This window comes from Oryctolagus cuniculus, chromosome 4 (assembly GCF_964237555.1).
Source record: "Oryctolagus cuniculus chromosome 4, mOryCun1.1, whole genome shotgun sequence".
Classification (NCBI taxonomy): domain Eukaryota; kingdom Metazoa; phylum Chordata; class Mammalia; order Lagomorpha; family Leporidae; genus Oryctolagus; species Oryctolagus cuniculus.
In genome coordinates, this window is record NC_091435.1 from 19,798,150 (window position 1) to 19,812,483 (window position 14,334).

The 14,334-nt window shown below is 38.6% G+C and overlaps 1 protein-coding gene across 7 annotated transcripts in view; it reads left to right on the top strand.

The window, feature by feature from the left end:
* Positions 1-14,334, top strand: part of APP (amyloid beta precursor protein) — a 271,030-nt gene that overhangs the window by 107,461 nt on the left and 149,235 nt on the right. For all 7 annotated transcript variants that reach the window (XM_008266825.4, XM_008266826.4, XM_008266827.4 and 4 more), the window contains 2 exon segments: positions 3,667-3,779; positions 5,316-5,509. In XM_008266825.4, the coding sequence (XP_008265047.1) occupies positions 3,667-3,779; positions 5,316-5,509 (307 nt within the window).

Below are 14,334 nucleotides of genomic sequence, written 5' to 3' on the forward strand. Positions count from 1 at the left end.
CCCAGATAACACAGCAAAGCTTCAACTATGGGAAAAGCAATCCGGAAACCACCAACCCTTTGGTTGTTCCTCCTGCTTTCTGCTGGAATTTGAACATGAAGTGTTAAGTTTCTCTGGCCCTTTTGTGACCACAAGGCATGAGGACAAAAGCCAACGTGTTAAGGATGGCAATCCAGAAAGATAGGAGTAGCCTGTTCCTGATGGCGTCAAGGGAAAGCTTCAGCACTCCAGACTCAGTATCACTTCCATGAGACATAGTCCCCACCGTGTGCTGCAAGCCACTGTTGACCATGTATTCTATTCTGTGCCACTGAGTGTATTCCCAACTGTTTTATATGGCTTGCTAGCTAATTTGTCTAGTTTTCTTGTCAAATTTATCATCCCATAGATGATAACATTAAAGGAGTTCACAGTCTAAAAGTGAATCTGCTTTTATAAAAGCGAAGGAAATTGGCCAATTAAACCACTTTGCCTAGCGTTTTGAATGCACGAGTTGGGTTACCACTGTTGGATGGAGAGACTGGAGACCTGGATTTTCAGCCCAGATCTACTGCCAGTTGGCTCTGTGGGCAAGCACTTGACTTGGGTTCTTTCTCTCTTTGTTGCACAATGAGGTAATTTGAGCGAGATGATCCTCAAAGACCACCAAAGAGCCTGTGGATGGAAGCCTGCAGAGTCCCTATTGATGCCAGCTTCCTTGTTCGTCTTGCCAGGATGGTTTAGCCGAGAAACCAAATCCAGATTTTGTTCATTAGCTTTGAAAACTCCCTTTCAATTTGAATGTGTGTGTGTGTTTTAAATGTAAAATGTGAATTATTGAAAAAGAAGCCAGATTGTATGGTTATCCATAAATATGTATGATGTACAGGGGTACTTCATAAAATTTGTGTGAAATGTAATTAAAAAATAGGTTTATTTTATTACAAAAATTTTTGAAATTCTTGCATATAAGGAGTCTTTAGAAGGTTCATGGGAAATGTATATTACCAAAAAAAAAAAAAAACTACCTGGTAACAGATTTCCTAAACAGGAACTCAATTTCTCATTAGAATAATTTGTTTTGACCTTTGGTTTCCTTCACCTGAATTTTGTTAAGAATTTTTTGAAAGATCAAACCAAGTGGACAGAGGTTTGTTTTAAAACTATACGTGTGCGTGGTTCCAGCTATATACTGATTGATAAACTTCATTTTTTTTAGACCAGGTTTAAGTTCATTGTAAAATTGGGCAGGGAAGTACAGAGAGTTCTCATATACCCCTTGCCTAGTATGTATTTTTTTTTAATTCTCTTAGAATTGAAAAGAGAAAACACTAACCATGCTAAGCTAAGTCAGTTGTTAAAAAAAAAGCTTCATTATATTTTTTACCACTTTTAATCTTATTTCAAAATTTTTAACATATTTTTGTGTTTTGATGGATAATATTCTAGTATGTTTTATCAGTTTTGAAGGTAATATAAGTAGTGTTGTCCATTGTTAAATTTTATTTTAATGTGTAAGTACAGTGAGTTTCCCAATTTATCATTAGTCTTGAGGGATTATGAAGTAACCAGTATTAATCCTTTTAAAAAGCAGTCTCACTCTAGGGGACTCATATTTCTAAACTCTGTGTGAGGTTAGAAACTTAAGACCGTATTTACAATATTAAATGTTTTCCAAGTTAAAAATATAGTGTCTCTTTTTAAAAACAACGGACAGTTGTTCCAGTGTGATTAATGCAGTGCGTGTGCCTTAGATGAGTATTACATTTTTCTGGAGTAAATATCTTCCAGTTGACTTTGAATCTTGATCTGGTCCTGTGCAGACTAAGGGCAAGTGAAATAAGATGCATTTGGCTTTGTTGTTTGGCCCCTATTATCTGGTTTAGGCCAAGGTTGAAAGTTTCCTGTATCTGCTGATCTTCTCAAAAACTAATCTAATATTAATAGCTCTGAGCTAGGCATTTAATCCTTCCAATAATTACTTATAAAATAGAAATGTATTACTTGGCATTTTGAATTTCTGCTAAAAAGGCTGACCAGAACTAATACATGAGCCAAGCATCTTCAGGCCATTGGTTGCTGTGTCCCCCTGTAGCCTCGGCATTTGGGATACTACAGGTTATCAAGTAGTCTCCAAGCAGCTAGGATTTAGTGCCTGACCTCATCTATCCAGAAAAGGTGTGTGAATTCTGGCTGAGATTACCTTTCTTTTCCATTCTCATATTTTATATGCCCTGTGACACACACACCATAATAATGCTGTCGGCATTGATTGTCTTAAACCATTTAAGAATGACAAGATGCAGGGCTTTTTCTGCCATATCATTTGTTTAGATTTTTTCTACATGCTATTTATGAAAACAGGTACTCATATATCATATGACATCTTAACATATTTGAGCTAATAGAAACGCGTACTTTTTAAGATTTATTTTATTTATTTGAAAGACACAGTTACGGAAAGAGAGAGAGATCCTCCATCTGCTGATTCACTCCCCCAAATGGATACAGTGTCAAGGGCTGGGCTGATCCAAAGCTAGGAGCCAAGAGCTTCTTCCAGGTCTCCCACGTGGGTGCAAAGGCCCAAGCACTCAGACCATCTTCCACTGCTTTCCTGGGCACATTAGCAGGGAGCTGGATCAGAAGTGGAGCAGATGAGACTTGAACTGGCACCTGTATGGGATGCCAGCATCCTAGGTGGTGACTTTGCCTGCTAAGCCACAACGCTGGCCCCTACATAAGTTTTGTTGAAACCTTTTTATATAAAGAGATTGAAAGTTTTTTTTCCTTCCCATTCTTAAGAACATTTATCATTCTTTATGTTACATTTTAGAAAAATGTCACATGGTATACAATGAAAAAAAAATTCATTTCTGTCTTTGCTGGTGTGTAAACAACCCATGTTCCTTGCTTAGCTGTAGTTCTAGGTTTAAATTTGTTCTTGCATGCCTTGCCTGAAAGATTGTGGTGGTTTCCTGAGTGGTCCCACTTTCATAATCTCACCACACTCTTTTAGAAAAGCCTTTTGCCATCCATCTACCCATCCAGCCAACTGTCCTTCTGTCCATCCATACATGCATCTATCCACTTACCCACCCATCCATCCATCCATTCAATATGATTACGTTTTGGAGGTATAATAGTAAACAGGAGATATATTGTCCTTACCTCATGGAACTACATTCAATTTTTTGTACATGAATATGAGTTATGATCTTTATACACAGTAATAACAATACCTAGAAAAGATTTACATATTATACATTTTTGTAACATAGCAAAAGTCTAAGAAGCAGTTTTCATAATTGACATAATGTCATATATGTGTGTTATATAGATTATATATAAAAATATGTGTATATAGGTTTCTTTGTTGCTTCGGAAGTAAAAAAAAACTGAAATTCATATAATCATAAGCAGATTCAAATAAAGGTAGACAATTCAAGAGAGGTGAGCAGTGGCTTACTTGATTCTGTTCAAGCAATTATCTAGGCAGTGTCAAGTTTTGTGTTTTACCATGCTTAAGGAAGCAACCTAAAAGTGCTAGTTTTGCTCCAGTGCTTAGGTATTGAAGAGCTGTATCACTTCTCTGAAGTTGGTCTGACCCACCTCGCCTTAACAACTGTGACTATGTCAGATCGCTGTGGTGTAGACAGAGTGACACAAAGTGGTTTTCCTTTCTTTCAGTCGGTGAGTTTGTGAGCGATGCCCTCCTCGTTCCTGACAAGTGCAAGTTCTTACACCAGGAGAGGATGGACGTTTGTGAGACCCATCTGCACTGGCACACTGTCGCCAAAGAGGTACTAGGCCGTGGGTTCCTTCTTCTTTCAGAGTGCGGATTTCCTGGGCATTTACTAATGACACCGGAGAGCAATTTTTGAGATGATAGCTATGTTGATAAGTTCTTTGAAAAAAAAATCTACAATCTTATTTTTAGTAGACTTTATATTTTAAAGAAATTTTAGGTTCACAATGAAATTGAACAGAAAGTATAAAGAGTTCCCATTTACCCCCTGCCCCTACATATAAATGGTTCTAAATAGTCAAAAATAGAGCCCATGGTGTGTATTTTTTTAAAAAAGTTTTTTTTTTTTTTTTTCATTTTATTTGAAAGGCAAAGACAGAGAGACAGACACTGGGAGATCTTCCATATACTAGTTTACTCCTCAAATGCCTGCAATAGCCAGGGTTGGCCCAAGCCAAAGGCAGGAGCCCGGAATGCATTCCCCATCTCCCATATGTGGCAAGGACCGAAACATTTGAACCATCATCTGCTGCCTCCCAGAATGCACATTAGCAGAAGCAGCTTGTACAATAACAGCTCAAAACCTACAGTTAGAATTCCATTTCTAGGTTGTACCATTCAGTTTTGTATTTGCTAGGTCATGAGGCCATCTTTCTTTTTCTAGTGGGTGAGTCTGTGGCATCAAACCTAGCCATTTGTTACCCTCTACTTTTGGCTCAACCAATATGAAACATATGACAGTTAGCTTGAAATGCCCTTTGTGGAGTTACCAGCTTCAAAAATTGTTCTTGTAGATCAAAGAGCTTGCTATGCAAACCAAACAATTTGAAGTCCAGCTATCCATCTGATAGCTCCATTTGTCATTTTTTTCAGCGCCCCCCCCCCCCCAAAAGACCCTGTATTACTATGAAACAAAAATGACTCATTTCCATAAGGTTGAAATGCATTTTGTAATATTTTCCTGGTATACCTGTGTGTGCTGACTTATTAAGATACCCTTTATCACCAGTGGATGTCTTCAGAGCTTTATGTTAATCTAGATTTGTACAAATCCCCAAAGCGCAAAACTTTCTCCTGAAGGAGAAATCTTTAGCTTCTGTAAATTCTAACTCATCCTGGCTACGGAGGATCATTCCTTCTCTTCCTGGGATAGTTACTTGGAAAGTGAGGCAGACTCAAGGGAGAGAAATTTCCACCTGTAATGGAGGTGAGCATGATGGGATTTTCATGAGCCTTCGTGGCTTCCTGATAACAAAAATAAAGCCAGAAAGCCTGGATTCTTTGGTGTTTATTCAGAACAGCAGGTGTCTTCTACATATTATTTCTCTGTTATTTTCTATTCTAAAAGATATTAGAAACCTCTGTCATATAACATCATGTTCTTGAATATGAATTAAAAAAAAAAAAAACTTGTGTTCCAAAGTAACTGTGCTAAGGTAACCGTGTTGTAAATCCACACAAAAAGCAATGATCCTTTCCATTGTAGAGTTGGTTCCTAATATCTTCCATCTGTGTGTTTCTTGTGCTAGTTGGGATTTTCTCAGGATGAAGCCTGTCTGTCGCACCTCACCCTTTCTCCTTGCCTCTGCAGACGTGCAGTGAGAAGAGCACTAACTTGCATGACTACGGCATGCTGCTGCCCTGTGGGATCGATAAGTTCCGAGGTGTTGAGTTCGTGTGTTGCCCACTGGCTGAAGAGAGTGACAATGTCGATTCCGCCGATGCAGAGGAGGATGACTCAGATGTGTGGTGGGGTGGAGCAGACACCGACTATGCAGATGGGAGGTGAGGTGGCTTTGCTGCTAGGTGCCCAAATGTTTTACGTGTTCTATAAATGCACCTGTGTGTTGCTCACTAAAAACATGTCTGCCCATTCCTGTCAAAGTCTGCTGTTAGGAAAAACTCATTCTGAAGTCCAGCTACAGTATTTTAATATAATTGATGGGTCATCACAGTGTTAATTTTAACTATTTTATTTTAATCTCAAGAAGTGGGATCAGAATCCCAGTGATATTGTAGATTACTAACAAGTAGTTCTAAAAGGAAATTGAAGTCTAAAGTGAATGATATGGTGTTCTGTTTGGGTTTGTAATTTAGGAATATCCTTTGAACAGTATTCTGGGATTATTTTGTTAATCATTATGTCAAGGTAAATTTTTTGTTTACAAAAAGACAGGTTTTTGAGTTTTTGTTGTTTTGAGTATTTTGTTGCTGGTGCTATTTATCATCTTAGATGTTTGCTAAAGTTTTTTTAACTGTCTTGAACTTAGTTTTCTTGATTCCAGCTCTTTTTCTTTGCAATCTTAATCTCATAACATTATCTAATGTTACTTGAAGGAAATTATCTATATTGAAATTCTAAAATTATAAAGTCAGAATCTTTGAGAAATACCATCTGGTTCAGTGGTTGGTTGATTGCTTGCTGTGTCATTCAAAAACAGGCGATGGTTCTCTTTAATTTGTCCTCAGTATTCTCTTAGATGTCTCCTGCTGTTACAGATTTCCAAACAGAACAATAAATAAGAATTGTAAGACTAGCATTAATTAATACGAAGTTTTCAGATTTCAGGCATGGATTTTCTGCATGAGTATGTAATATATTTCCTATGAATTTAGGAATAATTTTATAGATATGTAAGAGTCTATGTCTGCTCCAGAAACCTAGCTGACTTCTTTATTAGCTAATAAAACAAAGCTGCTTTTTAGTGGCTATTGGATAGTCTTATCAGAACTTGGTTTTTATTAGTTAAGCTCTTTGTGTTGCCTGTTAGCCAGATTTTTTAAAAAATGTAGCCAGATTTAAGATACACACACACACATATTCAGTGTAGGTGGCAGAAAGGTAAACAATGAACAAATTTCAAAGGATTAGAAGAACCAAGAAAGAAACTGTATGCTTGGAAATATTTCTCTGTGTTTGCAAAACTTGAAAATTAAATGATATAAGTCCTCCTCCCAGGGGAAGATCAGTGGGGTTTGTCAGTGGGAATGCTTTGGAACTTTATTCCATGGAATTACTCCCTTGGGTCCCATGCACAGTTGGTTCCCCACACCTGTATTCCATGTGCCAGATGTAGAATGCCTATTGGTTTGGGTTGATTGCCAGAGTGACTTTTTGAAAAAGTAAATTCTTGGCACCATTTTCTTTGTTCATTGGCTATTTGATCCTTGATATACTTTCCCATTACTTAATTGTGTACTGAAGGAACAAACCTACATAATGGTGAGAAAATGAAAAGGCACCATGCTCATTACAGTTTTTAAGGAGCTAGGTATGTTCTTGTAACCCTGTCTCTGTGGTGGTGACCTGCCACATATGATCATTCACATACAAAAGACTGAATTAAAAATGAAAACTGAGTATTACTGTGTTATCCGAGAGTGACGGGCTTTTCCTAGGCTCTCAGTCTCATCTAACACATTTTATTTATATTGTGAAACCTGTTCATTGAAAATAGACTTTGATATGTCTTAATCTTTTCCTCCAACATTCCTTCTAATTTAGTGACTAATTTAGTGACTTAATTGAAAGCATTACTGGCATCGTGTCTTAGAAACCCTCTTCATCAGTGGCTCTTTCATCTCCTACCTGCCTTCTAACCATTCCTAGAAATAGACCCATAGGGCTTCTCACTCTGACCTTGATTCCTGGGTTATTAATTACTGTCATTCAGTAACTGTAGTTTCTGTGATCTCCATCTCTCTGGTGTACTGTCCTCACTGTTACAATCATCAAACTATAGAATACTGTATTTTCTGTTAAAATTTTCTTTTCTTTTAATTTACTGTATTGCCTACTACTGGGGCGGCCAATTTACTTTCCAAACAAGACAGAACACTAAGTCCACAGTCAGTAATTGAGAGACCAAGGCAAACAGGATCATCTGGTCACCCTACCTTCTAGTTGCCTTCATTCCTACTGCATTGCAGTCACCTGCAACAAAGGCATCCCTTGGACTCTGTCATCCTTAGAAACACTGTACCTTAGGGTTTCCAGCTAGGACCTTTCTCTCTGAGTGTGTGACCACAATCTCTCTGATCTTACACCTGAAATACGGCCAGGTCTTACTACATTTCGCTCTTCTTTCATCCTAATTTAGACTTGTCATCTGCAGTTTCCCTTCCTTTTGGCTCCTCTTTCTAACCAGCTCAGAATCATTGGGTAACCATTTTCACATTCTATTGAACATCCTGAACTTGCTAATATCCGTTACATTTTCTAAATGTATTTTTGTCAGCTCTCCATATTGGAGGAAAATTAATTTCTCCTTTTAATTGCTTCTGAGTTTTCTAAGGTTGATGTTTGGAGTCACATAACCCAACCAGCTAATTCCATATCTTATTCATACTGTAACATCAGCCTGGGTCTTAATGTTACCAGAAGCACCTAATTATCCCTATCTGAAGGCCTATCATCTTCCACATAGCAGCTGATCCAAGCCGATTCCAGTCTCCTTGTTCCCAGCATCCCCAGCCGTCAAGCTCAGCAGATGACCTCTCACTATCATCCTTTGTGAACTTCTGCAACTTGACATTTGGTGGGCATGTGTTTGTTGAATAAATTAATGGATCTCCCTTCTATCTCAACTTCCCTTGTGCTTTCTTCCCTCCTTTTGTTTCCTGTTGCACATTTTGTGATTATGATCTCTCTGGGTTCTCAGACTCCTGGCCACCTTCTCTTCTCTTTTTCTTGTCTTTTCCATCTTCCTTATCATTGCCCTGTCTACCTCTACCTATGAACCTGCTGTTTCCTGACCTGGTAATGCCTGAACTAAGATCATCATTTATCTCTTACCAGACTAACTTCTTTGATTTCCCTATATTATATCAAGGCCCTCCTTGTTTCTAATATCCTTGTTTTTTTTTTTTTTTTTGTATGTTTATAAGATTCATTCATACCGTGACTCCACTCCCATTACGTGGCATTGGTGCTCCTCCTACCCCCTTGCCTAGACTTCCTCCACTATATTCCCAGAAAATTCTTCTCCATGCCCTTGACATCTTATCACAGCCTGTCAAAATCCTATATATACATATATCCTAATGTTCATGTGCAATGATACATCCTTTTTAAGTCTTTCCAAAGGATTTGCTCACCTATGCTTGCCTTGCCTTGCCTTTGTATTCTTTTTCGAAGATTCACCCAAACTGTATCTTCTCATCCAATCAGTTGTCATCATACCTCTTTCTATTTGTTAAAATCCAGACTACAGTTTATATACCTGGTGTATCTTCCATATAGGTCTGCAATGAATATTAGCAGATTTAATAGTGTTTTTAAAATTGTCTTCATAACTTTTGGTAAAGGTTTTGTGGTCCATAATTGAATGTTAGAGAATATCCCACATTTTAGCACAGAGCTATCCAATAGGATCTAATGTACATATATACTTTTACACTTTCTAATAGTCGCTTATTTATTTATATATTTATTTGAAAGTCAGAGTTACACAGAGAAGAGGCAGAGAGAGAGAGAGAGGTCTTCCATCCACTGGTTCACTTCCCAGATGGCCACAAGGGCTGGAGCTGCGCCGATCCGAAGACAGGAGCCAGGAGCTTCCTCCAGGTCTCCCACGTGGGTGCAGGAGCCCAAGGACTTGGGCCATAGCAGAGAGCTGGATGGGAAGTGGAGTAACCAGGTCTCGAACAGGCGCCCATATGGGATGCCAGCACTTCAGGCTAGGGCGTTAACCCAATGAGCCACAGCGCCAGTCCCTAACAGTTGCTTAAGAGACAGATGAATTTAATTTTAGCAACCTATTTAATCCAAGTATATCCCAATATCATTTTGATATATAGTTGATATGAAAAGTCATTAGTAGGATGATCCACATTATTTCTTTTGTTTAGTTCTTTGTTTCTTTCATCCTCAGTATCCAAAGTGCAATATACATCATAACACAGCAAATGTCATTTCAGACTAGCCTCATTCCAATTGTTCTGTAGTTGCATGTGGCTAGTGGCTGTGATATTTGGACAGTAAAGCCCTAAATGACTTGAAATTTCTTACTACTGTTTATTTACTTTAAGACAAATGGTTTATGAAGCCCAAGCAATATGTTCTGATGTCTAACCCCTGAATTACTTTGAAGTTTTTAACTGTTTATGCTTTTAAGATTGGGAAAGTGAACATAACTAGGATATCAGGTCACTCCCCTCCTTCTAAAGAAGTGTTCCTGTAGCTCTGCAGACAGCTGTGCCTTCCTTCTCATCTGGCAGAGGTAGTGGGCAAAACTGGCGGAGGCATCGCCCCACTGATCCACACACAAATTAGGCTTCTTCCAACTGGCAGCCTCCTGGTTCCAGAAACAGCCCTCCTGGTGACATTTGAAATGCAGGCCGAATAGGAATGTAACAGCTGACTTAAAACATCCCCAAAGGATGTTAAATGATAATTCTTGAAGAAAGAGAAAAGAGGAGGAACTCTGATTCTCCTGAAACAGAATTTCATCCAGAGTTTATTACACTGTGCTGGTTGCTAAGTAACAAGACCTATTTTTGGTAGAAAAGGAGTGTTTGCCTGTTGCTAATAATGTATTAAGGGAACGGTCTTTATGAGATGAGCACTGTTTTATGACCTCATTGAAAAAAGATAAATCTTTTAACACAAAGTAAATATTGTTCCAAAAATTTATTTATAAACGACTCAGAATATATTTCTCCAATTGTAGAATGATTGACTTCTCCAACCTACCTTCAAGTACTGATTACTGCAATCATTATTGTAGCTTGGGTTAATAGTATACTGATTCCAGCTATCTTGGGTAAGAATTTTTTCCATAAGAACAGTTATTTGGAAAACTAACTTGTAGAACCAGCCACACAGCCATTCTAGTCCTGAGAGAGAGTCTGGCAGCTCAGCTCTCCCCTACCTTTCTCCAGCAAGGAACTACTGACATTGATAAAGACCACATAGTGACAGAGATGGTTGACAAACAGGACAGGTGGCTAGACCCTTTGCTTGCTTTGTACTGGTACTTTTCTTTTTGGGAGAAGGTCATCACATTCTTTTTCAAAACAGAATCTCCAAAGCTATATTCTCTTGTGTTGCAGGCATTAATGAGGATGTGCTAGAGGTCTCTTCCTGGATAACTACCTGGTATATTTTTTCTCTTTCTCCTTTTAATAAGAAAAGAAAACCAAGCTTGGGGCAGATCCAGTTGAATGCTTACTTATTACCACGTCTCACCTTTCCCCTTGTGTATACTGTATATAGGTTGTGTCTCAGGAGAGTTTTCCTTAGTTTAGGCTCCTCTCCTGTGTGTGTGTGTGTGTGCGCGCATACACACATGTGTGAGCACACTGGAACACACAGTACCTTACAGTGCTTACTGAGCCCAGCAAGCCAAGTCTGGTGATTGCTGTAGGGACAGGTATGGCAAGACATCACCTTGCCTCTCATTATATCAGGAAAGTGAATCTAGAACGATTGACTTTCTGTGTAAAGTGGGCCCTTTATATTATATTATCAATATATTTTAAAATTTTCTAGGCCGGCGCCGCAGCTCAATAGGCTAATCCTCTGCCTGCGGCACTGGCACCCCGGGTTCTAGTCTCGGTTGGGGTGCCAGATTCTGTCCCAGTTGCTCCTCTTCCCGTCCAGCTCTCTTCTGTGGCCTGGGAGTGCAGTGGAGGATGGCCCAGGTCCTTGGGCCCTGCACCCACATGGGAGACCAGGAGAAGCACCTGGTTCCTGGCTTCGGATCAGCACGGTGCGCTGGCTGCAGCGTGCTGGTCACAGTGGCCATTGTAGGGTGAACCAATGGCAAAGGAAGACCTTTCTCTCTGTCTCTCTCTCCCACTGTCCACTCTGCCTGTCAAAAAAAAAAGAAAGAAAATTTTCCAAACATTTCATTAAGAACTAAGAATAAAGAGATGGTGAGAAATAACTTTATTAAAGTTTTTAATAAAAATTAGCACTAAGAATTCTAATTTGGATTTAAATAGATATATCTAGATTTGTATTTAGTTATTTCTAAGCTTTGAATAAAAGACTTTATGAAATAGGCAGTATTTTCTGAAGGATGCCAGTGTCACCTGCCGTACATGAATCTAGGAAATGTCCAACTGATATGTAATATTTCTAGGGTTCATATGCATCTTACTGGGTTCTAGCTTATTGTGCATCATAGTCTATCTTGCATCTGCAATGTTGTCTAATTATTATTTAGACTCTATTTTTAAGCCTTGACAATTCAATTTTTGTTGGAGAGCACAGCTATCTTTTCTGCAAGTTTGAATTTATAAGCACCTGTTAGAATATTAGTCCATCCCCCCCCCCCCCCCCCCCAGTTTCTCCAGTATCGTATCTTTTTCCTTCTAATTACCTTTCCTGACATTCTTGCCTTTGGTCTTTTTTTCACTTCCAAACTGTATCAGATTTGTTGCACAAACATCATACAGTGCACTGCACAAGCATAAATGAGGAAAGAATACTGTCACATCATTTTAGCAATCAGTGTTTTGGGTTTTGTCACAAAATATTGTTGATGTCCTTTTGTCGAATCACCAAGTGCATGAGAAATGATGTTTCTTTTTTCAGTCTTAGAAATACACTGTTGACTTGTTGATCTTGACCTTGAGAGAATCCATCTATGATAGCCTCTGAAGACCCATGGTCTGAAGTTTCACGTACATGACCAACTTCACTCATCTTCTGATATGTCTTTTTTTTTTCTGATATGTCTTGTGTTATGAATTGTCTCCTGTTATTCTTAATTTATTTGCTAATATTCAGAAAATTAAAAATTCTGATTTTAAATATACTCAGTCCTTTTTTTAATACTTTGAAAAATGAAGTACTTAAGGAAAATAGTAATAAAGACATAATTTTCCAATTGCATCATCCTTCTAGGCAGTTCCATCATGCTGTCTTTTAGATTATTTAGACTTCTGTAGCACAGTTGGAAATAGTTGATAAAGAATGATGAAATATTTCTTGGGATCGTTAATGAGAAAATGTTGTAAAATACTGGAAAAAGAAGGTTAAGATCCATAATGTGTCTTACGGGGTATAAAAAGTTCCAGTGGACTCATCACATTCATTCATAGAATGAATTTTGTTCAATTAAAACTTTTATTTTCCTCCAAGAAGGAATAAAAGAAATCTTAATTCTTACAAGTAGTTAGAACTGCTGAGTAAGAAACCCAAAAGGTAAAATAAATCTTAGGGAAACTGATGGTATTCTAAGGGTTGGCAGCTTTTCCTGCTTACCAAGAGTTTACCTTTATTATGAGGTCTGTGTTGCTTGATGTGTGAAAACCCTTGTTAAATATCTGAATTGAACTGGATTAGCATTTACATATACATCAAATATATACATAGATATAGTCATGGTAACTCAAAGTTAACATGTGTAACCAAGACTAACTGGTCCTAACACACACACACACACACAAAAACACTAAGGAATATTTTTCCAGATATCAATAATTGAGTAAAATGTCATGAAGAATCTCTTTTTAAAAATATTTATTTATTTGAGAGGCAGAGTTACATACAAGAGGGAGAGACAGAGAGAGATCTTCCATCTGCTGCCTTGTTCCTCAAATGGCTGCAACAGCTAGAACTGGGCCAATCTGAGGCCAGGAGCTTCTTCTGGGTCTCTCACACAGGTACAGGGACACAAACACTTGGGCCATCTTCCACTGCTTTCCCAGGCCATCAACTGAGAGCTGGATTGGAGTGGAGCAGCCAGGACTTAAACTGTTGCCCATATGGGATGCCGGCACTGCGGGCAGAGGCTTAACCTACTGTGCCACTGTGCTTGCCCTTGTCAGGAATCTTTAAAGCTAGAATTATTGGGCTAAAAACATGGGACCAAAGAAAAACTCATTAACATCTTAGCACTTTTACTGTCATGATTACTTGAATATCTTTTCAGTGCTTCAAGACGTGGAGGAAGAAAATGAAATCATAGTTACAGATGAAGATACGATTCATCTTTCTTTGGGCTTTGGTGAAAAATTATGTTCATGCTTACAGTGGCTTTTCTTCCTGGAATCAGCAAGTCTTTTCTGTTCTCTTGTATCAAGTTGGCATCCTTTAATAAAAATAAGAGTAGATAAAAATTTCAGGAAATGGAAGCAACAGTTATGGGGATAGCTAAACTGTTGTAGCTGCTGACAGGCGTTCTGTGATCTGAGACATGAATGAACAAACATCAGCTTAGAGCAGTGGTTCCCAGCTGGGGTGATTTCCGCTCAAGGGACCTTTGTAGATGTCTGCGGGCATTTTTTGTTGTCATAAGGAGGACAGGGATGCCGTTAACTTCTGGTGAGTGGAGACCAGGGACGTCGCTGACCACAGGACAGTCCCACAGCAGTGTCAGCTTTTCTGAGGTTAAGATATGCCGCTTTGCAAGGCTCTTCGGTCAGCATTGGAGCTAGGGAAATAACTATTTTCTGAAAAAAGAATCTTCTGTCCAAGCTTTTGGTCATTCTAATCTCTCATGGACAGAACAGCACCACCTCAGGAGTATGCCTCTGCCTCTTGGAAGTGGCTTTGGCCAGGATAGAAAAATGTTTGGGAATAAAACAGACCATCCAAAAGGCATTCAGAGCTAAAAAATCCCATCCATAAACTCTGCTTAAATGCAAAGGACGATTAA